This window comes from Bacillus rossius, chromosome 7 (assembly GCF_032445375.1).
Source record: "Bacillus rossius redtenbacheri isolate Brsri chromosome 7, Brsri_v3, whole genome shotgun sequence".
NCBI classification, from domain to species: Eukaryota; Metazoa; Arthropoda; class Insecta; order Phasmatodea; family Bacillidae; genus Bacillus; species Bacillus rossius.
The window spans coordinates 2,068,697-2,095,263 of NC_086335.1; the positions used below are offsets into that span (position 1 = coordinate 2,068,697).

General features: G+C 36.4%; 1 protein-coding gene across 7 annotated transcripts in view; it reads left to right on the forward strand.

The window, feature by feature from the left end:
• LOC134533636 (protein transport protein Sec31A) overlaps positions 1-9,842 on the forward strand; it is a 306,350-nt gene extending 296,508 nt beyond the window's left edge. For all 7 annotated transcript variants that reach the window (XM_063371142.1, XM_063371141.1, XM_063371136.1 and 4 more), the window contains 3 exons: positions 735-920; positions 4,225-4,296; positions 8,866-9,842. In XM_063371142.1, coding sequence (XP_063227212.1) covers positions 735-920; positions 4,225-4,296; positions 8,866-9,054 — 447 coding nt within the window. In that variant the 3' untranslated portion in view covers positions 9,055-9,842. The remainder of the gene's footprint in view (positions 1-734; positions 921-4,224; positions 4,297-8,865) is intronic.
• Positions 9,843-26,567: the final 16,725 nt, after the last annotated feature.

The following is a 26,567-nucleotide window of genomic DNA, read 5'->3' on the forward strand; positions in this document are numbered from 1 at the left end:
CAACTTTATATGATGCATTGTGGCTTCTACCACAGTGATACGCAAACTGTAAGAGGAACTACTGAATTCTACGAGTGAATATTTGTGTCATCTAATAGTTTGCAGACAGTGCATCATGGATATTACCACAACTGTCAGTAACCAGTGAGGAGAACTACTGAATTTACACAATTACTAGGGCACCGTACTGGACAGGTTTGAAATCTATATAAAAGACCTTAATCTACGAAAAAGCATAAATATGTTATCACATACTGGTTATGACTGTAAGTTTCATCAAGAGTATGTACTAGATGATTGTAGTTTTGAAAATTTGTCTTAGCTAGTGATAAATCTGATAAAATTTTAATATATCCGTTTGTTTACCAAGTTGTTACTGTTCCCTATGACCTTATGTTGACCATTTGGTTTTGTTTTATTGAACAGATTCAGTGATTTGCTATTAACTATTATTTCTTTTAAATAAACTCCCAGTGAATACCCAAGAATCAAGAGCTTATTTTCATATTAAAATTACTGCTTTACACTGCTATCTAGTCCGAGGTTAACTTGATTTAAATAATTTTAATAATAAGTGGTAAACTTAAATTGTGCATAAGCTTCTAATTTGAATGTTATCGTACCAACTTCATAGAAGTGTTTATAGTTTTCATGGAAAATGGTCCTGCAGAGTTTTTGTTTTGAATGGCAATTATTGCTCCGATGAAGTGCTGATGCGGTGAGGGTGCTTGCAGGCGGGGGGCTACGCGGAGCCCGCCCACTCGTACGCCCCGCCGGAGCAGCAGCGACCGCCCACCCCGGCCACGCCCCGCGAGGCGGTACCCCCGACACAGAAGCCGCCCCTGCCGGAGGAGTTCATGTACCTGCAGACGGTGTTTGACGAGCTGCGTGCCCGCTGCCTGATGGCCGCCGCCAACGCCGTGAGTGAGACTGCCTCCGCCCTCACAGCCCCTGATCAGCAGGTTGACACCGATCCACTAATTGTCATTACGTCTTATTCACGAGTCAAACAAGTACACAAGTGGGCCTGAAGTGAGCAATATTTGAATTAATTATAACCAATTACTGTGTGCGTAAAATGACATACCTTAATTATGATAATATTTTTGTGTAACTAATTTTTACATTCTTGGCACAATATCAAAACATTTTAACCGACATAGTTGTGACGCAACGACACACCATCCGCCATTGGGAGCTAGTTTCCACCTCAGGTAGGATGCTTCTGCTTCCTGAGGAATTCATAGCTTGGCATCACTGATCCAGTAATTCTTTTTCTCATTTGTAAATGTCTCGAACACTTTTTGTATATCCTTGCTGCCTACCTCGGGCAACAGATGGTTTAAATAATTAATGTTTAATCCGAGTTGGGTAGTTGAATGTACTGCGAGCACTTAGTTCAGTTATGAGGGATCTCACCTGAACTGATTTGTGCCATGCTGCATTTTATCATTTTATCTGTTGTGATTTGGTCGTGTAATGAGTGTGTGTAGAAGCATTATGCAATTACAACTCTTACCGAAGTTACGTGTTCATTCTTGGTGACATTCCAACACCGTGCTTCCCTCAGGCGTGGGACGCCTCAAGAACCACTGGTGATAGTGTCTTAGGCATGTCCGATCCTTAGAGCGAGCCAGGTCAAGGTGATTCAGGGTATTGCGCTGAGACGGCGCACCCTGAGAGTAGAGTTTTCCCTTAATCATACTGTGGCACCCATCAGTCACATCCTTCACACTAATACTCCAGTGTACCCTCCGACCCCATGTCAAGGTAATATACTGAAGGCAGGCAAGTGTGCACACTGATAGAATAGAATGACTGCCTCTGTTATTATTCACAGCTCCTGCCAGTCACTGCAAGCGTGTCACCCTGCTATGATACCTTATGAAATTAACTAATTACTAAATAAATCTTTAAATAAAAAAATTACCCTCTACCAAAATCCCAACCTGAATACTGCACAATACATGGTTCAAACCAAGTGGTTTTTATAAAACAGATTGTCACGGGTTTTACTAGAAACATAGGAAAGCCCTAACAAGGAAGAAAAAGAACGTTTGCAGGTGGTTCTGAAATTAGCTGCTAAGTAGAATTCATTCCAATAACAATTTATTAACAAACTCAAAAACACAAACAAGTATTTCATTGAATCTCAAACTGACATATGACGTTAATAAGCCGGGTTCTTGTGATGTCATACGGCTGATACATGATCCCTCTACAACACAAGACATACGAATTAACTCTTTGTAATGATTATTGACCATGTAAAAACAATAGCCTTAATTCTGTCGAGGCGTGAGCTCGTCACCGCCTACGACCAGTACGCCGTCAATCTAAACTGCAAAGGTTTGAAAACATACAAAATGTTAGTCACACTGAACATTCATAAACTTAATAACTAATTCTCGTAACATCAAATCCACGTCGTTAGTACATTGTAATTTACAAGTGGTTACATTTATTTCTTTACACATATTATAGCACACAACCCTTGGTGTAACATAGCACGAGTCTATGTTTATGCCATCTGTTTTAGGTTACTCTTCCGCCACTACCAAGTTAAGCCGCCTTCACATTGCTTCCATAACACGTAATGTCTTATCGTGCGTGCCGTCCCTTGTGTCCGTAAATAGTCATGCCGTACGTACTATCTTCGGGTCGTTATGCATACGATTCTTCATTACCGGTGGTACAGTTAAAGTCCGTACAGAGTTTAAGTGACGTGATCGGGTTGTGATCGTTTCTCTACATCAGCTCGTTCGGCCCTCACGGAAGTTGCTATCGCGCGCCCTCTTGCCCTTGTCGTTGGACCTTTGAATTTAGTTAATGTCCACTCTGAAGAGTTTTATGCCAAATACAGCGACGTTTCAATATTAACTGTCCCCAGTCGATGTCTTCTCGGTCCTCGGGCGGCAGCAACTCCGTGGAGGTTGACGGTGTAGGCCGGCGAGCGGTGTCGGAGCAGCGTAGCAGCCTGCTGGCTGGATGTCCCAGTTGTTCTGCTCCTCGATTGACTTGGCGCATGCCCTTTTATACTCGTTGGCTTCCCTGACGAGCTGGAAGAAGAATAGTCTCGTCTATTCGGGGGAAGCCAGCCCAACTACCGCGCGCAGCCGACGGCGCACGAACTCATCCGATGACAGCAGGCCTCCTGCCGCGGCGTTTGAACGGCCGCGCGCTCACTGTTGCGCAGGTGGTATTCATTGACAAGTCAGGGGTACTAACCTTTGCATGTTTACACAGGTACACACGCCACAAGATATTTTTTTAAATAATGTATTTTTAAATAGAATATCTTTTTTTTTTTAATGAAAGGTTTAATTACACTCTAATAATAACAAAATTTATAAGTGATATATTAATCAAAATCTTATCATTTAAATGATCTGAATAAGTTGTAAATCCTACCCAGCTAAATACTTCGCTAAAATAAAAAAATATTAAATTGTTTGTTCTTATTCTGTGGGAAATGTCCAACTGCCTATTACTTGCAAAAAACTTTTATTGGAGCATGACAAAAAAAATATAAGGCACACCAAAATATACTGGACCACATAATACCTCGCATGTCTGTTACACACACAACAGAAACTATAGTTACAGTAGTACATATGCTCTATGCCACCTCATGAAAATAATAAGTTAATTGAAAATCAAAAGAAATTAACTTTGAAGCTCAAAAAGCTATCAATCTACATAATTTCAGTAAGGATGAGTGTGTTTCTTGTGGTACCAAATACTAAACTGTCCTCTTCATTAGAGATTTTTTTGCCTAACTTTAAAATATAGTACCAACACAGACAAAATTTTCCTGCTCGAAAAGGTGAATGTTTATTAATGTTGATGGTGTCCAAAACGTTCTGAATACTCACACATTCCATTTCCTAAATAATTCCTGGAGTCGCGTGGCGTAGATACGAGCCAAGGACAAAGTTGTCTTGGGAAGGGAGGCTAAAAATTTCCCTAAATCCCCATTTTGGGTTTACTGCCAACGACTGTGATCACTAATTTGTATTGACAAAATCCTAAGTAATAGGTGGACTACCATCATAGCCTGGAACACACCTTTGCTGAACACCACTTGTATAGTCAACCTGGCGAGATGACGTTACTGCCTCCAGCCACTCAGGGAGGAGCTGCAATCACAACTCCACAGTCATGACACTACTGTCCCGGTGCAGGGCTCAGACAGCAAGCAAGGTTGTGTCTCTCTGCTTGCAGCAAACCAAGAGGAAGTTGGAGGACGTTGCTCGCAAGCTGGAGGCACTGTACGACGCCCTTCGTGCCTGCAAGGTGATTGTCACAGCTCGCTGCCTCGCTTGGCTGAGTCCCGAACATGGCTCACGCTGTGTTTGAGTGTCAGGCTGGCAGAACCTGAACCCCACTTCTTCCACTCGGCGTCATGAAGTCTCCTACATCTGTTGTGAAAGGAAATAGTTTATCAGCATAAAAATTGATGACAAAGAGTTGATTAAATCGTTACAAAGACAGAGGCAAATTCGAATATCTCTTATATTGTTTGCACATCGCTACAACTTTGAGTGTTTGAGTACATGTTTTATCAGAAGGCCTGCAAACCAGACATACTGAATCAGGATGTTGCAGTAAAGGCCGCACCTGTTGTCAGGAATGCCTTTTCACCCTCTGCAGCTTGAGGCGTGAGTTACCGAGCTCACACGAATGCTGTTCCAAACCGGACTTTCTGTTTACCGAGTTGCTAGCCTTTAGGACTCAAGCCAGACCGTGTGTGTGTGTCAAAGAGAAATACATGGCTGTGAACCTTTTAGGAAGTAGGGTTCTGCGAATATTCAAAATTTCCGAATTTGAGTTTGAATTTTCTGATATTCGATTCGTCAATTCGAATCCATTTTACAATAATTCGACTGGCAAAATATGGCCCGGATACACTAATATAAGACATCCCCCCCCCCCCCCCCCCCCACTCGGCCCATTTTTAAAAGAAATGTAAATGGACAATTACATCTTCAACTTACAAAAAATTATACAGCAAAACCCCTTATTTACATTACCGTTATTTACATTTTCACGTTATTTGAACCATTTTATTTCTGTCCCGTTTTAACCTCATTTGATGTAATGCAATAAATTCCCGTTGTTTACAACGTGCCTATTGCTTTACGCAGTTTACGCCGTTCGTTCTGATAAAACTGCTTATAAACTTCATCTTTAACGTCTCGGGAGTCGCTTTACACCGCTTATAAAAACGTAAGCAGCGCCAGTTTGGTTGTGTTGATTCCTGTATTCCTATATAGAGCGCACGCACATAGTCGAAAATTGATATCGATAGTTCGCAGACTGCATGCACGCACGTGCTCGTGCTCTGTCAGGAACCGAGTTAACCCGCACAATCGTTATGCATATAGTTACAAATCACGTTCTTGTTACGGGTTTCTTTTTTTTTTTTTTACGTTGAATAAAATGGTTTTATTGCATCACTCATTAATTTAAATTATTTGGCGTGCTTTCGCAAAGTCTACTTTGTAATAGGGATGGGTCGTACCGGTTCTCGGTTCTCGGTTCCTACGGTTCTCAGCATTTTAACTGGCACCGAGAACCGCAGCTAAAATGCCGGTGCCGGTACCGGTACCGGCAGTATAGCAAAACCCTTTACGAAAATAGTCCTTCACTATAACTTAACTGCAGCATGAAATGGCTCAACTCACGTCCAATCCACATATGAATTATTTTTTTGGACTTCCGTGGAATAATATTCATCTCTAACTATAAAATAAATAACACGTGAAAAGATTTAATGTTCTCGCCACATCTGTAAACAAAGTACGTTTTACAATCAAAATATAACAGTTGAAGGTGCCATAGATGTAGTTCATAGAGGTGTGCAACTCTATGACGTGCCTCAGCAGAGATATGAGAACAGAAAGACGCCATGTTTGTTTCAATTTGTTTTTAAAAATAGGCAGTTAATTGAGTCGTTGACACGTAAGTAAGGGTGACTGGTGTATTGCAAATTCCACAGAATATTTGTTAAATAGAATTAATGATTGATTAAAAATTTTCCTTAATAATTTTCGGCATTATAAAATGTTATGCATTTTTTTGTGCAGTGCTTTGGAATGTAAGTTCACTGCATCTGCAGCAATCTAGTGTAATGGCTAGTAACTTTCTCTTTTAGACAAACAGGATTTTTTTGAAGGGGGAAGTTACATAATTCTTGTTGACACTTGTAAAGTATAATTATTTTGGCCAAATAGTGCAAATTGTGTAAGAAATGGCATCAGAAGTGTGGCAGTAATTTACTGTTGACTGTGCAAACAAACTGAATTCAATGTAGACAATAAGTTTGATGGACAATTTAATATTTTAATTCTTTGAAAGTTCACCATCACTGTATTTATTTCCATTATTGTAACATTTTCTTTTTATTCCTATGTTTTAAAGGAGGGTTTAATTAATATAGTAAATTTTAGTTTTATTAAGGTTGGTGTGTTTACTGTAGCTTGAAAACTATACTAAACCTTTTAATTTGCTTTGATAGCCTCTTTAAAGACTGAATCATTATGCCAATGCATTTCTTTGTAAGCATACAATAAAAAACAATGAGGACAGAACAATACAAACAAATTATTATTTTCAGTGTTATAAACAGTAAATTGTTGATGATGTAAGTCTGGACACATGCTTTTTAGTGCTTTTTTGTAGCCAAAACAATAAATAGTTTATTACTTAAAACAACTCATAAATAATGTGTGAATAATATTTATTAAGTCAGAACCGAGAACCGATTTTTAAGAACCGGTACCGAACCGAGAACCGGGAAAAAACAGGAATTGACCCATCACTACTTTATAAATAAACGTACTTTCCATGAATAGGTTTTGTTTTTATGGATTACTTTACATTTTTTTTTTGCATAATAGTATGCTCCGTTCACTCTTACCTGAGGTTTGGAATAAACATAGCCTGTTGTAAACAAACATTTTCATTGGCTGCCGGCCGCCGCGCACATTATTCGTGCGCAAGAAATAGTCTTGGTTACGTACCATTTATATATATTATTTTACACTGCCTTTTTTATAACAAATGTTGTTATATAGCATTATAGCGTTTCACCATTAATATCCAATACAGTTTAATGTGTCAGCAAGTATTTACTTACAATTATGTTAGCAGACGCCGTGTGTACAGTGTACAGTTGATGCCCGGCGCAACAGTTGTATTTTGGATTCACGCGCGCACAATTTGTTATGGCTGACGCCGGACCGAGTTTTGTAAAGTACAGAATGGGAAAGCCTTTGAAAAGTGCACAGAAAACTATTGTGTGTTTGTGTATTGGGTGTTTCGAAGAGCAGTGTGCTTCGTGCAAGGAAAGAATTACAGGACACTGGGACATTAACAACTCCCAGGAAGAACAGGATACTTGAGTATCATGTTATCAAAACTTGTGATGATTTTGTGAAGACAGCTATTAGGCGTAAAGTGCATAGTTTTTTCTTCGCAAATGAACCACCTACGCTGAACAAAGTGCTACGGTGCTTCCTGTTATATTACTTCTCCGTTATTTTATTAGCACCGACTGTACGGAAGTGTGTGTGTTGCAACTAGTACTTGGCGCGCAAGATGAATTCAGTCTATCACTTGCTGACGTGGCGCCGTGATACGACGGTGTTTGTTTATTTCAAAACTCAGCTAAGAGTGAACTCACGGTCTCACCCCTAATTATAAACTTGATTTTAGAATAAAATGTGCGATGCTTAAGCAATAAAAACGGTAAATTTATTTTTCTTTTGTACCACTTCCTTATGCTGTGATATTTTTATTAATTATTTTATCCTTGAAAGTCAATCATGCTAAATAAGGTGGCAAGTGAGAGAGTTATTTCTACAGCAGGCAAAATAGTTACCAGCCGCAGAGAATTGTTGTTGCCGCACCATGTTGATGAACTCACCTTTCTCCATGACAATTTGAAATGATTTGCGAAGTGATTTATGTTAGTGCTACAGACATTTAATTTTTTTTTTTTTTTTTTTTTTTTTTTTACTTTTTGAGAATCTGGTTGTGCTTCTTCAATATAGTCTCACTTTAATTTTAGTTACTTGATTTAAACTGTGAATTATGTGACAAGTTTTTTAAAGGTGGTACATATGTTAAAAAAATTTTAATGATCTATGTTATTTTAATAAATATTCTTAAATTCGATTCGAACTGAAAAATCACAATTCGCATATGTCTATTAGGAAGCACTAATAACTGTGAATTTTATAACTTTTTTACACACAAAATATGTCATAAGTTGCAACAGACTTTTAAGTTGAATATGCTAGCATAACTTTTTAATAAACTTTTTGGAAAACTTTTCTTGAAACAAAGGTTCAATATTTTTTTAGCTCCCCAAAATTACATTTTATCTACAAGCCTTTTTTTTTTTAATCATTTTTAGGGATTATTTTTTATGGTGTTTGTATCTAAATAATTTGTACCTATTAAAATTATGGTAATTTTTTTTATAATTGCCAGAATCTTCTAGTTTGCCTATTTGTGGAAAGGTAAACAAATAATTTTATAATTGGTTAAATTCTTAAATTATTATTTGTGTTTCACATGCGCAAATTATATGTTATGCTGGTAATCATTTTGGTAAATAGACTGTAAAGTAACTTTAATTAGGTACTTGTTGCCATTGGATGGTTTTTTGCATCATGTTTTATATCATATTTTTATTATTAAATATTTAGCAATCATTTTAGTTAATTTAAATTTTTTTTGCCAATATCACACATCCTTAATGTTTTGCTTTCTTTTGACTTATTGACCAGTAATGTGCTTGTATGTTTGCTTGGGAGCCACGGTGAACGTCATTGTGGAGTGTGTGTTCTGTGGCAGCTGTCGCCCCAGACGGTGCAAGGGCTGCACCAGATGGTGCAGATGGTGCAGATCGGGGACTACCAGGGCTGCCTGGGGCTGCACACCCAGCTGGTGTCGGGCCCGGACTTCTCGCAGATCGCCAGCTTCATGCCGGGCCTCAAGGTGCTGGTGCAGTCGGCGCTGCAGCTGGGCGTGTACCTGCAGTGAGGCGCCCAGAATCAGCTTATAAAACCAATGTTAGTTTTGTTTTGAAGTATTTGTAAATACAACAAAATAAATATTGAAAAGAATATTATAAATAAAACACAAAACAGTTCAGGTTATTGAAATCTAAGTGTTCTGGAAAGATCAACAAAAATCTTACAGTAATTAGCTTTTGAAATGAATTCCATGTTTATAAACTTCATGCGTCAACCCTCAGCACGCCACAATGAAATACATTCTTGAGTGTTTACTAGCTGAATTTAAACAAGCATAAAAATGTGTACCGAATGTTTTCTGCCAGCAGCTAAACCTGCAATTTGCTTGTGCTATGTAGGTGCCAGATTATAATTTTAATCAATTTGGTACCCATCCATTTAAAGTGGTTATTAGAAGCATGATAGTAAATATGTCAGTAATAATATAACTAAAATGTCAAAACTGCAAACTGTGAAAGTAAGATTTTACGTTGTTTGGTAAACTTAAAAACTGTTATTTTTAAAAAATTATATATTATTTAGCTCTTTGTTTTCTTCCAAAATAAAAAAAGGTTTTAAAAAAATTAATATTGTAAGTTTGATATAAATGACCAAACTTGAAGTAGCCTGTGTTAAAAATAAATAGCAAAAAAAAAATTATAAGCTGGTATTGTCAGTGATGACTGTTCAATACTCTTTCAATAAGTGCTGATGTTATTTATTAGTTGCGTGTATGAAACATTTTTATATAAATGTATTATTCGTGCAGTATGTTAACTTTGTACAGCATTATTAAAATAAAAAATATTTAAAAAATTGATAATTTTTTAAGAAATGGTTGATTAAAATCATTACAGTTAACTCTCGACTGACTTCAGCTCCCACGGATTGGTGGAAAAAACTTAGTTGATTCTAAAGAATTCCAAGCAAAAGTTGAAAGTTATAGCAAGAAAATTTATTGAACACATTTATGTATTTAGAGATGAATCTGCAAGATTTTGAGTCAAATCAAGCCAAGCCTAACCGAGTTCAGTAATTATATACAGTTGAGTCCAGACTTGATTATTTTTTAGTCGAATTCTTGAAAATCGTCAAAGCACCAGGAGTTGCAAAAATCGGTTTTAGTGGTATAAGAAAATAAAAAGAATTGGTCAAAGTAAAAAATAATACATGCAGAAACTTACTAATATTTTAACTTCACAGATATTATTTTGGAGAAAGGTGAAAGGTTGGTTAGGTTAAGTGAGCTACATTAAAAAAAAAAATTAATAAAATCCTTTTTAACATATTTCACTTAATTTATTATACACCTTATTTTCCGAAAGCCCCTTTTCTTCATGATTACTTGGAGTTAATAGACATGTTAAAAATTGTTCATAAACTATAAAATTACAGAAACGAAAAGTGTAAACACAAACAGTAAAAATATAAACTCCAGTATTATTTATCTATTTTCTGGTTGATGATTTTCTCCATTTATACAATGGTACTTAGGCACATCATATATAAAAAAAAATTGATGAGCTGGTAGCATCTTGTGTGTCTAGTGTCTCTTAGAAACACAATATAGCTGTCCTACATTTTGACTAGATAAAAACAGATACAAATATACAAGCTGTAGCACTTTGGTGGTGTTACGTTTATGCTGAACATAGATACTACAGTTTTACGTTATGTTTGTTTTAAATCTGCAATGTACCGCTGGCCTGTTACTTCAAAATGGCATATGTTTCTAGTGTTTTTGAACGCAAATAGCGGAGTATATGTTGTCGGTAAATGTTATGTTACTCTATGAAAACTTTCTAGTTGCAGGAAAATGTAAATATGAAGTTTCACAATGTTAAAGGGCTGTGAAGTAGTAATACATGATTTCATGTTCATTGCACAATGTGTATGGAGTTTGAAGAAAAATATATTATCTAGTGGTGTGCGGGATCCCGAATTTCGGGAAAAGTTTCGGGAAGGCATTGCTTTTTTTCCCGCCGGGAGGGAATAATATTTTTCCCTGTATTTTCGGGAAAAAAATTATATTTGTAACAACGGCCCGTTTGGCCTACAATAAAAGGAAAAATAAAGAGATTGCTTTACGGTTTAATATAAATAACACATTTATTAATGAAATTATTTTTTAATGTCAATGTATACCCATGGGAAAACAAAATCTCGGAAAATGATACACATCACGATCTTCTAAACTTACGTAACTGACTTAAATAAGCAGTCGGGCTGAACAAGACATTACTTTAAAAGTTTGCCGCATTATTGGCAAATCCCGTGTATATTGCACATTTCGTAATTTTATATTTGTATTAATGTTTCTGTTTACCGGAATGAAATCGTATTACGTCTAAAATTGTTTCATCAAAAAATCAAAAGACAAAAAACAATGACGTAATTATCAGGGACAGCTGCGATTGGCCAGTGCGTCACTTAGAGGCGGAGTTACGCTACAGCCCACAGGAGATGGCAGCACCATCAGTTTTTTTCCTGTGACACGTAAATGGTGAAAATAAGATTAAATTTAATCATTTTCTTTTCTGATGTTTGAGGTCCACAATATTAGGGGAATTTTACATGGGCACGTAGTAATACAAAATTATGGTAATATATTTTGTCATTTAGTTCACGTTACATGTTGGTTGTTTTGTTTAGTTGTTTAGTCAACATGGCTGAAGAAAAGACACGTATTTGGAACTACTTTGCTAGAAGCAATGATAAACTTAGTGCTAAATGCAAGACATGCAATAAAACTCTGAAAACAAGATACAGCAGCACATTGGGTCTCATAACTGTAAAGTTGGAATATGAGACACGGCAAGAATTGTTCACGGTCCGTTACTGCAAATTCTTCACAACCAGGTCCATCAAAATAACAACGGATTGAAGATGGGAAGCCTTCTTTTCACAGACACGAGAGCCAAACCCCCGATCGTGCATCTTCAGTTTTTTTTTTGTTCATTGTAAATAAATATGGCGGTGTTGATAAAAGGAAAGACCATAAACCAAGCAACGGTATTTATTTGTACGCCGCCATATTTTTCGTTTGCAGTGTGTCCGTGAATGTTTATTTTGGACAACTCATGATAACTTATGGTCAATTATGTTAGGTTAGCTACGTTATAAATACTTTAAAACATTGTGGACGGTTGATTTGGTTAGGATAGCTACATTAAAGATACTGTGAAATCATGTAAATGGTTTCCTAGCTGTTTCTTACATGAAAACAGAGCATTATACTAAGTCTGTTTTCTAATGGCGCTGTTGTGGTAAAGCACTTCAAAACTTATAAATATACCTACTGGCATCCTATATAGCTTATATTTTTTTTTCCGATTTCCCGAGTGAAATTTGATTTTCCCTCCCGAAATTTTCCCGAGGCTAAATTTCCTTTCCTGCACACCCCTAATATTATCAGTTCTTATCTGGTCAAGTACGATGAACTAGACTTTTGAGTCGAATAGAGCTGAAACTACTCACTTGACTCGGCTTAAGTTTTGGAGTCTCGGTTGATCTCTAATATTTTTGCAAGCTAACAGCGATTAAATGTAGCTGTATGGTCGTAGCCTTTTATTTTATGAATAAAATCCATTAAAAACTTCAGATGCATATTATTTATTGTCAGTGTAAATACCGAGTGTGTGGGAGAAACCGTGTGAACGCCGCGTCCAGGAGCTCAGCGAGCAGCACAGGAGCCGGTCGTCCACTCACGTGCTGCTCTCTCGCGAGCACTGCGCTGGCTGGCCTGGGTGCTGTCTCCATGCGAGATGACCATGGACCACAGGGTCTTCCTTCCAACAACTTGTTTGCTTTTATGTTATGATTTTATTCACAAGACTTATATCTACTAAAAAATGTTAACATCATCTCCTTAGAATATTTTCCAGCCTAACTGTATGAAGTCACATAAAATTTATAGTGTGTGCACATTTGTCAAAAATATCAAGTAGTGCTTATGCTCTGCTTTTTGCTGCAATAAACCAGTGAATATGCCCTTGTGTGCTATAATTTTGTTTGGAAGACAAATTATTAATGAAATAAATCATAATTTTAACACCATCTTCTATTTTCTTTCAAGCAGAGTCTTAAAGTGGACTCCACTATGGCTGCTCGCTAAAGGTTCGGCACAACTCTGTGTATATTCTTACTTAGGCAATAAATTGTTCAGAAGACGTTCTGTACTAAAATACATTAATGCCTCACTAATGAATCATCCAATGATTTTGTATAAAGCCACTAAACCATCATAACAAATATCCCAACAGTTGAGTAAAGTGCTTAATTCGCATTTACAATGACTAGCAGATTAGTTGTGGATAATTGTAAGTCTTCTGTACTGATTACATTAGAGTATCAGCTCTCAGCAGAACACAGTGTGAGCAATGCCTACATTGAATCAGAAATGCAGCAGTGGAATCAATATTATATAATATATAGTTATTTCAAACATTAAAAGCAATAATGTAAAAAATTTTCTACAAACATATTCCGAAACATCCGCATAGACATTATTATTTAAATTGTTATTTATTAAAATTTAACTACTTAATAACATTTTCACCTCTACTGAATGTTGTGTCTTTGAACTTCAATGGCTATACCTGACTAAGGACCAATGCTACGATCAACAATCTTAATAATTACCATTTTAGTATAAACAGTAACTGTACCAGTGGAGTTATATTTAAAAACATTGACATTTCATCATTTGTGTGGCATCGTCGACCTCTGGTTTGTGTGTGCAGCATCTAGTGACGTGACATCAGCACAGCAGCACACCAGTAGACACCTTCCATTCAAACTGTTCAAACTGCTAGCTGGCATCCATCGCAGCAAGATGCAGTAGAGAACCACAGCTAGCTGGTTTTAGGAGCATCCAGCATTTATCTGTTGTTTAATTTGACATACATACATATCAAGTACGATGGGGATAGGGCAATACTTAAACAGTGTTGTAATTAGGAGTGTAATGTGTGAAAGCAAGATGTCACTGTAAGTTTCCATGTCCCATGTACACAGTATCATCCTAATGTACGACCATTAATAGATGTCAAAGGTGCTATTTAACAACTATTTAACTGTTTGAACTGAATCACATTACATAATAAACAAGATCTAAAGGCCAATCTAGAGCTCTAAACATTTTTAACACAAGTGAAGTACTTTTTTGAAGAAAAAAAATCAAACTGAAAGGACTATCACGCGCAGTGATCTTGTGAGAACGTTTCTTAACAGTAACAAGTTTAATAGGAAACAAAGCCTTGATACCTGGAGTGGAACTTTTTACAGGTTATATATAGTACTAAATAAATCTGAATCTGTGTTGTCAAAGAGAGAAATATTATTTTAGAAGTATCATACTTGTGTTTGTTGTCTACACAAAGGGTGTGACTTAAGTAAAAGTATTTGTTTGACAGCATATATATTATTTTACCTAATTCTTTCAAACCTATTTGTATTATTGTTTGTATCTACCTACCTGGTGAGAGTTTCTACATGTTTACATGAATGCACTGCAAGCAACTATAGTGCACACTGATAAATCTGCCAGTTAGAGCACACAAGACATTTCTGTGTATTGTTACTACCTGTATCACAGCAGCACTGTAGACTGTGCAAATACAACAAAAGTCGTAGTAACCTAGTAACTGAAATACAAGCACACCATTCCACAGCTTTTTGCATGTCTTACATTAGTAAAATGTTTTTACATTAATGACAGCTCACCTTTCAAACACATAAAAATTTACAATTTTTATTTTTCTGAGTTTCTAGAAATACTTTTATACTAGTGATTTTACTGCATGAGTGCAAGTGTCAATCAAAATGAGACTATTTTGGTAAAAACAACACACAGAAACGTCCTGTGTGTTCTGATTGGCAGATTTATCAGTGTGCCCTATAGTTGCTTGCAGTGCATTCATGTACAGGCGCGTAGGAACCGGGGGGGCGACCCAGGCGACTGCCCGGCCATAACATTTAATGGCCGGGCAAAGTGATGGTTTTGCCCGGCCATTGCATCAGATGAACAAGAGGCATTGTCTTCATTGCAATGCTAAGTGGTTTTGTGGGATTTTCTTGTCTGTGCGCTACTTTATTCTTAAAATAAATTAAGACTTTTCGATAAGTGTACAGGCACAATAAATACGGCAACTGTTCTTGTTTTCTTCTAAATATTCACGTTTCACAGTGCTGATAGCGGAAATATTATTGTGGGATGTAAGAGCAGTAAATGTTTCCGCTCATTGCAGTAGCTTACGCTCCGTTTTTGTCCACCCTTGTCTACCTGACCTTCAGACCCTTGCATTCGCTCCGCCTCGTTTCTACCTAACGGTAACGACCTGACTTGCAGAGCGCTTTCCACATCAGTCATCATTCAACAGCGGTAGGTCTTGCTTTTAAGTCCAAGAAACTTTGTGAGCCGTACAACAGAAATGTTTAAAATAAACTTATTTATCTGTAGTATCTTGAGTGAGTAGTGTGGAATGGCAGTGATGAAAAACATTTAGGGTTTAAGGAGAAAATTTATAACAGTATTTTAATTTTTTCGGCGTACAATGACTCAGAAAAGCATCAACTTTTTCTTCAACAACCGTTCTGCACAGTCCTGCAGTTCAACACAACCATCGCCTAAAAAGCAGTGCACATTAGGCTGTAATGCCTGTGAAGACAAAGATCCTAAAGAAGAGTTGGATTCCTTCTTATTACTTTTGAGCAGTTTAGACTGAGACGAATTTTTACATGATCCGGAAAACCATATGTAATATACCTATTTAACATTAAAGTTTAGTATGTTGGTACATTATTTTTTTCCACTCGTCGCTCGTGATTATTCTAGTTATAAAAAAAATTCTATGAATCTACAAATTATTGAACAAGAATTTATCAAGCAGATTTGCAGTTATTTTTAAGCATCTTCACTCGCCTATTCTGTGGGGTTCGCATTTTAAACTTATTCTTAAGGGGAGTCTGACAGTAAAAAAAATTAAAATATTGACTTTTATAATTTTTAATACCAAAATAAAATTTCGACTTTCCTGAATCTATACTAATATTATAAAGCTGAAGAGTTTGTTTGTTTGAACGCGCTAATCTCTGGAACCACTGGTCCGATTTGAAAATTTCTTTCAGTGTTGGATAGTACATTTATCGAGGAAGGCTATAGGCTATGTTATATTATCAATAAAATTAGGCATCCTTACTAAAAGTTCAATTTAAAATCAAATGCGTTGGAGGGGGTTAGATACAACATGCAGTACACGTACAAAGTGTGTGTTGACAATGCCGCAGGCGCTAGAAGTTTATTTCCTATTGCCTATTAACATTGTTGCCACGCACTAGATGCCTTATCATTCTTAATTTTCCCATACAGGTAAAAAACACCCGTGTGATATTAACAACGAAGCAATCAGTACCATCATAAGAGTTCAATTAGTATTTAAATACTTTTTATCACTTTAAATCGCAAACCTAAACTATTGTTTTTTTCCTCTCTATGTGTTTAATTTGTTTTTTATTGCCTTTTTTTTTTCAAGTATATATATTTTACAGACTTTAAACTTCACAGTAATGTTCCTTATGTTACGCAGGATGACATTTTCCGAAAATTAGATCCCATGGGTGGTTAAAACCAGGCAACAGTGGGTGTCTGCATGAGAACAGGATTTTGCATTGTTCATGCCTTCTGCGTCTCCATGGCAACGGGCATTGCGCGGCAGTGGCGTACCCACAAGGAGGGGCATGTATAATGATCGGCGCAAGAGTGATCTGCCTGTAGACTGCCGTAGCGAAGTACGGGTACATCAGTTGTACGTTGTGTACACGAGTCGGGAAACCATCGGTGCTATTCATTTTCTCTCCGATACATTATACAGCATTGTAATAAATTTTCACTGATTTTTTTTTAATTTACCATTACTGTAAATGGGAGATGATGTGGCTTAATCTTTTTCCATTAGTATAGCCGTGCGAAGCCAGTTCGGGCAGCTAGCAAAATGATATGAGTGTTATTGCGAAAAGCATTTTTCCATCTTTAATTTTAATCTTTGCCTTTTCTACAGCTCTAGATAACTTGATGATATATGGGGACTAAATTTGAAGGTGCTTGTAATTTATGTACTCTGTGCAGTGGGAAAATTCAACAAATTGCCTTTAAAATGAATTCTACGAGGCGAAAACTGAAAAGTGAACAATGTTTTGTGATGCCGAGCCATAAGTAAATTTGTTATAAAAAAAGTTAAAATTTATGCTAGTAGTGCATTCTATTTTTATGTACGAAAGATGCCAGGTAGTACCATTTTGCTCCTTAGAATACAATTTTTTTTTCTACCGGGGGAGAGCCCCCAGACACCCCCTTTGTTAAATCCACCACTTATAATGATACTCTCCTTTGCCCCCCCATTAAATATTTGCTTCCTACGCGCCTGATCATGTAAACATGTACGTACTCTCACCAGGTAGATAGATAAAAACAATAGTAAAAATTGATTTGAAAGAATTAAGTAAGATAATTTATATGCTGTCAAAAAAAATACCTTTACATAAGTCACATCCTTTATGTAGACAATAACAGACATACTGGATATTTCATCGTGAGTTCAAGGACTCTTCCTGTTAATGTACCCTTGTCAGCTCTTTTGGAATTTTTTTGGTCACATATTTTGTCACCAGATATGTATTCACACATGTTACTGAAGCCGGGGAAGGGAGGAACACTACTATAATTATCCCAGAAAATGTATTTTATTTACCTGTAAAAGTAGTAGAAATGAAGTGTGTGGTATAAATGTTGGATACAACAGAGACACGGCTGAAAGGTAACAGCCAGCCGTGGCACTATTAGTAAAGCATGTTGTCACAGCCGAGCGCTGCACAGCGCTACAAGCATGTTGTCACAGCCGAGCGCTGCACAGCGCTACAAGCATGTTGTCACAGCCGAGCGCTGCACAGCGCTACAAGCATGTTGTCACAGCCGAGCGCTGCACAGCGCTACAAGCATGTTGTCACAGCCGAGCGCTGCACAGCGCTACAAGCATGTTGTCACAGCCGAGCGCTGCACAGCGCTACAAGCATGTTGGTCACTGTTAGTTGCACACCAGAATGTTGACGAGTGTTCCGTGATCGTGGTGGTGCTCATAATTTGAGTCACGCCACTTTCTTTACACACTGGTAACTGAAACCATTTCACAGATGTGGCATGGGGAGTAAACTTACCCAGACACAGACTGCCAGCAAGGATTACAACAAATATGAATTGTAACTGCCAAAGAAAAAGTTATTTTATAATTGTGTTTCAGTTTTAATGACAAAGGAACTGTACAAGACATGTGCACAAGAAACACACAAACACCATTCAGGCTACAATGATGGACAAAACACTAGCACATCAAGTCATCAATCACTAGCAAACTAGAATACAAACTTTAAAAGACAAAGTTTCAAATATAAAACAAGGGTGAAGTGAGAACCTGTTATGCCACATACATGAAACACACTCCTTGTGTGACACAAACACATCACTGTTGCAAGCCACATCATGTATAATAGCAATGTGTTAGTTACTCTTACTCATGATTCCATTTTTCAACTTCACTACACCACGTGTTAACATTAATATACTCCCAACCTCGAACTACTATACCGAGATGCCGGATATTGCTAGAACAGGCGAACCTATTCGCAAGACAAGACAAAATGTTACCAGTACAATGGTTAAGCCACAGGTATTACAAAACCTTACAGTGCATGAACATGTGCTAAAATTCTTCTGAATTACAACGCCCATATTGCTTTCAGTGAGTTGAAATGCTTGGTTCGCTCTCGTAGCGTTGATTATTGTCTTCTAGCTCACACAGCCGTGACTGAGGCAAAGGGAAACTGGACTCCATTAACCTGCAGAGTTCTTGCTTGGAGTGTACTTGTCTGTGAACTAGCATCCTTGCTCAGAGAGTACTTGTTTGTGAACTAGCATCCTTGCTCAGAGAGTACTTGTTTGTGAACTAGCGTCCTTGGCGCTCCGTCCCTTCAAGCGCTGCGAGATGTGACAGCACTGACACCGTCATCTCGAAGGGAGAATACGATAGAACCCCCTACCTTTTTTTACAGTATTGTACATATATAAATGTACTCATCTCAGACAGTAAAATAAAATGTTAAAAATTTTGAAGTTTGAATTTACCAACACATACAAAAATATTTATGGTTTGAAACTAGATGTATTGTCCCCATTGTCACATTTAGGCTATAAGTTAAATGTTAAGAAAATTTTTGTGTAAAATATAAACAATCGGATCTTGTCAGAAAAGATCTTTCCAAATGCTCAGGTTTCTTGAAAAATTTTCTCCAACAACTAACAACCAGTTCTTTGGCACAATGCTTAGTGAGTGTTCCAGTGCAGTTCACATGAATGTGCACACATGTTGCTGAAATGAAAATATATCACAACCATGTTGCTTACCTCTATTTATTGTTATAAAAATGCATTTCAGAATTATTAATATTTCGTCACAAGTCCTACATATAAATAATAATAATAAAACTGCAACTTCCTGCTAAGTGAGAGAGAGAGAGAGAGAGAGTGAGAGACCCCTTCTACAGTTCACGACGCGGAGCAACGGGACCGTGAGAGTGTGACCAAGTGGCGCGAGGTAAGGGGCAAATTGAGCCTAGTGCCGGTGATTGGAATGTTTTTTTTTTTTAGTTTTTTTTAGTACAATTAACTTTTTATTAGCAATGCAAGTATTAGTAATTAATAAAACCTAATTGGGCTAACCGTTATGAACCCAGTTCTTCCCACATTAGGTCATAACAATATTTTAAGAAAAAAAATCTTGTTTTAGTCAACACACAGCTACATTCTAGTGAAATTTAATTTTATGTTTGTGAATGTATAATTTCAGTAAGTAATTTCTATTTGGAAAACAAACTGTTAGGGCATTGCAAATTTGTTCTTTTAGAGCATTTTTTGTACGTGACAAACCATTGAGTTCAGATGTAAATAAGTCATTGTTTAAATCTGCAACTGATTCATCGTCTATATGCTCAGTTTTTTAGAAGATAATCTCTATAATATCTACTAGACAAGCTATTTAATGAAAGTTTATAAGATTGATATAGGTCTGCATGTGTTGTATGTGTGAAGATTGTGTTCAACTGCTTCTTTAGACAAGATTCAACAGCGATTGTAACTATTGCAAATCACTAACATTGGTGCAACGAAATAATACCTATTAAAAGGGATATTGCAAATCAACAGTTCATTTATAATTTAGTGTGGATTACCGCATCAAGACACACACCTTTGTATATTCATGAACTTGAACAACGTATGAAGTATCGCCGAGAGTTCTGCACATAGACCGAGACTCCCTAGATCCTGTGCAACCCTTGGTGAACCAACGTTCTAGACCATTCCAGGATTACTGTTCCGGACTGCAAAAAAGAGATCTATTTCAACTGCTAATGACAGACGTAAGATATTGCCAGAAAGAGGACAAACTGTACATTCCAATCTGTGAATTGATTATGCATGTTCTTTAAATGGTATGAAATATATTTTTTTTTCTTATATGTTAAAGAAAGTGTTTATTGTGTAGATTGGACATATTAGCATCCACATTTCAGACTTTCTCTTCTAATTTTTGATACTGGCAACTTGATTTAACTTATTTTATTTAATTGTAAATTTTTTAACTTCACTTCCTATTGTTTTGTACAAATTTCTACTCTCAACATATATAAATCTATTTCTTTAAAATATTCCAGAGGAAGCATGTTTGTTTAATAATCTCGATTAAATGTTTATATTGATTGATTAGCCTAGGAAATATTAACTTTATTGATTTCAAAAGACATATTATATTAAAAGATTGTATGTATGTATTTATGTTAGTATTGTTACGAACATGAGCAAGGCCGGGACATGTGCAGGTGCAGAGCTGGCTGGCAGCTGCCGCAACATGATATGCACCGCGCGCCTGGAAGATAACAAGGATTGTCGCTTTCCCCCCTCCTTACCCCCACTGCAGGCGTGGCGCCCTGCCTTTGACACGTAACTGACACCGGACAGCTGCGAGTTACGCGAGCCGCCGACACTTGTTTCGAGAGATTTCTGCCGTTGGGTCGGCGCGGAATGACGCGACTGGCCCCTGCCACACTCGGGAGTTCTGGAAGGTGTCTGGGCCTATATATGTGCCCGGGACGCCGGCCTCGAGAGAGAGAGTTCATGCGGGAGCCGTCCCGCGGCGGAGTTTCCGGGCGATAGAGTGGCGAAGTTCCTGGACGAAGGTTCCAGAGCGATAGTGTCGCGGGCGTGGCGGAGTTCCAAGCCAAGTTCCGAGCGAGGCGTCGAGTGGGATCTCGGCGAAGGCAAGTCTTGGCTGCGGCGACAGAGTCCTGCGACGGAGGTCCGCGAGGGGTGTTACGGCAAGAGTTGCGCCTGAGGTGCGGCCCAGCGAGGTGTGCGGAACGAGTGACTGGTGAAACAACATTTTTAAATGCAATTGATTATTTGGCAATTTTATAAGATTAATTGTAAGTGACATAAGTAGTGGCCATCAATAAAACTGTGTAGTGTGTACTAAAATCTATTAATTGGGCTATCCTTTATGAACCCGGGGTAAATTGTTACAGTATGTACGACGTTGATAAACTCGGACACTGTTAGACCAATCGCCATGAAAGTTAGCACATTGAAGTTTTCATGGAGAAGGTATTTATGCTATTCATTTTTATTAACTCACCACTAGATGGCTCTGCAGTGCATCAACTTCTGAACCGTTCAACCAATCGCCATAGGTGAACTATGTCCATCACACTGTCATATAGCGCTATCCATTTTGCTTAAACTCACGGGAAATGCCAGGTACTGTAGCTAGTGTGTGTGTGTGTACACACACACACAAGTATTCACTATTAAATATAAAAATTTGTAACCTTGTTAAATTTATACTTCAGTACGTAGGATAATATTTGTTTTAAATTATGTAAATTTAAAACATGAAATTTCATTGTCCATCTAATAAGATTTTTGGTTTTGAAACAATGAATATTGGGTAATTATTTAAGTTTAGAGAACCTGAATTCTACGATACTAGTTTATTTAATAGTTAATTTTAATTTTTTTTTAATAGTCGGTCAAATATACTTCAATTTTCTACTGGTGCCTTGGGATAACTCGTTTACATGTCTATTGTTTTATCCACTAAAGTTAGCCTGTTATACAAAACATATACCTTCGTACGCAGTGTAAATGGAAATGTGCACATAATCATATTTCACTTAAGTGTAGACTATGTTCCATGTGCATTTTGAAACATTAATATGGTTTAAGTGTGTGTCACAACAAATATTTTAGTTGATCTGACACTGCTGAAGAGTTGGAATACTGCTAAGTAGACTAATTACATTTGACAATTCATCTATCAGAATCAAAGAATCTGATAAAGGGACAATCCATATCAAATCAACCAATAAATAAATAAAAATTAATGTCAAGGTTTCAGATCTTAATAAATTTTTTTATGCATGTTGTACTACCTATCACAAGCATGATGGTAAAATTTTAATTTTTTTGGTATGTTGGTTTTTGAGTTATGAATTTTTGAAATTCCAAAAGAATTGTAAATTATGCAGCACTAGGAAATCTTTAAACTGTTATAGTTAGAGAACCGTTAAACTTAGAATACTGAAATTTGTGGCATTTTGTTTAGTTTTGTATGACATTTCATAAAATATGTAACACAACATGGTTACATAAAGCCGTTATTTCGTCAAAAATTTCAAAAAAAATTTTTTATAAAACTCAAAAATGGAATTTTCAATTGCTTTGAAAAAAATATATATTTTTCATACCTTTATTGACTACCTATATACCAAATTTCAATATGGTATTCCAATGGTATCTTAACAAAATTATTTTTTTGTTTATGTCAGGTTGCACATCAATAACTGAAGAAAACATTGAATGACAGTTAGGATGATAAATAATTTACGTGGAATTTTTACAATTTGTTTTGTATTAAATGGTCCCTTTTAATAATTGTTATATTCAACTTAAACTTGAAGTGGGAAATTTTTCATGCGGTGAGGGATTTTTTGATAGTCTTAAGGAAATACTTCCTTGAAGCCTGGCATCACTGCCTGTTCTGCCATATTGTGTTTTGGGAGAGACAAAAGGGTTTATGGAGGTTTACCAAGTGCTTACATAACTCATCTTTTATGAAGCTTTGAAGCTTTAGACTAAGATTTTTGTAGTGATTTTTTTAATGGTGATTGTTTTTTGGGTGAACAATATTGATATTTTTGTTGAGTGAACAATATTGAGAGGTTATGTGTATTTAATACTTGAGTATAGTTAATTGTGCTCATTCATCATAGTAAGAAATGATCATTGGAGTATACCATGGATAAAAAGTGGTCAAAATACTGTTGTAATCCTTTAAAAAAGAATGGACATTGGATTTCCAAAGACTTGAGAAATGTTACTTTATGGATGACTTCCTTAGGTTATGGTATTGAAGATGGTATGAAAATTTGTACTTCCTGCCGCTTACAGTTAGGTAAGGAAAAACATAGTGTCTCTAATGCAACTGAAAGCAATGAATTAGGCATTGTTGAAGATGACACTGAAAAACAAAGTTGTAGTCAAGGTGAAACTGAATCATACATGGACGTTGAAACAGGTCTACATTATTTAAATGCATCTTTAACCTCTATTGGAGAGTCACCTGTTTCACAAAGTAAATGTAAAAGTCAAAAAAGATACTGCAAAGAAAAGAGTGAAAAAATAAAATGAAAGATTGATGAAACTTTTTTTAAAAATGTGGGAAAAGTTAAGGAATGTAATTGCGAAGGATCTCAAACAGAAATTATAGATCAGCTGAAAGAAAAATTTACAACTGCAAGTAAAAGTGAAAGATTACAAATTTTAACAATTTTACCCAAAAGTTGGTCTTGTGCCAAAATTGAAAGCGAGTTTGGTGTAAGCAATTACACTGCACGAAAAGCAAAACAACTATTAGAAGTGAAAGGGGTTTTGTCTACACCAGATCCAAAACCTGGGAAAGTCTTGTCATGAGAAACAGCAACACAAGTAAAGGAATTCTATTGCAGTGATGATGTTAGTAGGCAAATGCCTGGTTTGAAAGATTATGTCTCAATGGGAAAAGATGCTAATGGAAAACCTATTCACGTTCAAAAAAGGTTAATATTATCAAACTTGAGAGAAGTGCATTGCCTATTTAAGTCCAAACTCCCCGAGTTAAAAATTGGTTTCTCCAAATTTGCAGAACTGAGACCCAAGAACTGTGTAATAGCTAGTGCTAGTGGCACACATTGTGTATGTGTTTGCACTGCGCACCAAAACGTAAAATTAATGATTGTGGGTGGAAACTTGCATAAAATTACACTACCTGGGTTGGAAAATTCACTGAAGACGTATCAAGAATATCTGTCACAAATAATGTGCAACCCACCAAGTCAACTGTGCTTCCTTGATGAATGTGATTACTGTCCAACAATTAATGATTTTAAAGAAGCATTAATGGGTTGTCTCGAGGAAGATATGATTGAGAACATTAGTTATAAAAAATGGGTAACTGTTGATCGTTGTTCTTTTGAAACGTTACGTAAACCAACCGATGAATTTGTTGACGAATTTTGTATCCAGTTAGTACACCTGAAGAAACATGACTTCATTGCAAAACAGCAATCACAATTTTTTGCTGAGAAGAAATCTTCATTGAGAGAAAATGAAGCTGTGATAACATGCGACTTCGCAGAAAACTATTTGTTTGTTCTGCAAGATGAAGCTCAAGGGTTCCATTGGAACAACTCCATGGCTACTGTCCATCCATTTGTGGTGTACTACAAGAATACAGACACTGAAACAGAAAAACAAGTTCTTCTTCAAAAAAGTTTTGTATTTATTTCAGATTGTTTAGCCCATAACACAGTCCTTGTTCATGTCTTTCAAAAAAAACTTATTGGCTTCTTGAAAAGTTTTCTGCCCAATTTAACAAAGTTGTACTATTTCTCTGATGGCTCAGCTGCACAATATAAAAACAGAAAGAACTTTTCAAATCTGTGTCACCATGGTGAAGATTTTGATGGACTCTAAGCTGAATGGCATTATTACGCAACCTCTCATGGCAAAGGAGTGTGTGATGGAGTAGCAGGTACAGTTAAGAGACTTGCAGCCAAGGCCAGTCTTCAAAATCCAACAGACAACCACATATTGACACCATTTCAACTTTTTCAGTGGGGAATAAGAAACATACCCTCAGTGACTTTTTTCTATGTGGCAAATGAGGAGTATGTTGAAGAAGAAAAATTGCTGAAAATTAGATTTGAAGAATCAACAGCTGTAGTAGGAACTCAAAAATTCCATGCATATATTCCTCTTACAACAGATACACTTGAGGCAAAAATCTATTCATATTCTGACAAATCTGAAGTGCACAAAGTTCAAATTAGTCCTATTGTTGAAGATGTACCATTTGAAGAGATAGTAGGTTTTGTTGCATGCACCTATGATAAACAATGGTGGATGGCATGTGTTCTTTCAAAAAATGAAGTTGAAGAAGAAGTTACTGTTTCTTTTCTTCATCCAAGTGGTCCTTCGTTTTCATTTATGTACCCAAGGAGAGCAGACATTTTGACGGTAACGAAAAACTATATTATTTGTAAAATTAATCCAATAACAGCCACAGGTAGAACTTACAGTGAACAGGAGATGACTACAGCTTCACAAATTCTGTCCAAAAAGATAAATCTCTTATACTAATAATTCAAGAACAGTAACCAAAGTATTGTCTAAGTGATAGTGATGATGATGATGATGATGACTATAACTGACTGAAGGCCATCGGTCAGGAACTCCAACCACTGAGCCAAGAAGTCTGACTTTAAGTGACAAGACAAATTTTGTGAGATGTAACCATATATTATTTAAGTTTATTAGTAAAGTAATTATTTATTTATAATTTAAGTGATTTTCTTTGTTACAAAAGTTTACATACATTGACACAGACAAAAATATTTTTTAGTAAGATAGCATTGGAATACCATGTTCAAATTTGGTATATAGGTAGTCAATAAAAGTATGAATAAAATAAATTTTTTTCAAAAAAATTGAAAATTCCGTTTTTGAGTTTCATAAAAAATTTTTTTTGAAACTTTTGAAGTAAAAAAAGATTTAATGTAACCATGTTGAGTTATATATTTTACGAAATGCCATACAAAACTAAAAATGCCACAAATTTCAGTATTCTAAGTTTAACAGTTCTCTAACTAGAACAGTTTAAAGATTTCCTTGTGCTGCAGAATTTACAATTTTTTTGGAATTTCATAAATTCATAACTCAAAAACAAACATTCCAAAAAAATTACAATTTCGCAATAGTCATCTACTTAGCTAATACTAACACTGTGCCTAAAATAAAGGAAATGCTAAGACGTAATTTTTTTTTCCATTGGTTGAATTGACATGGATTGTCCCTAAAGGAAAATTCTGCAGAAATGTACGGCCTACTCTACACCAACACCA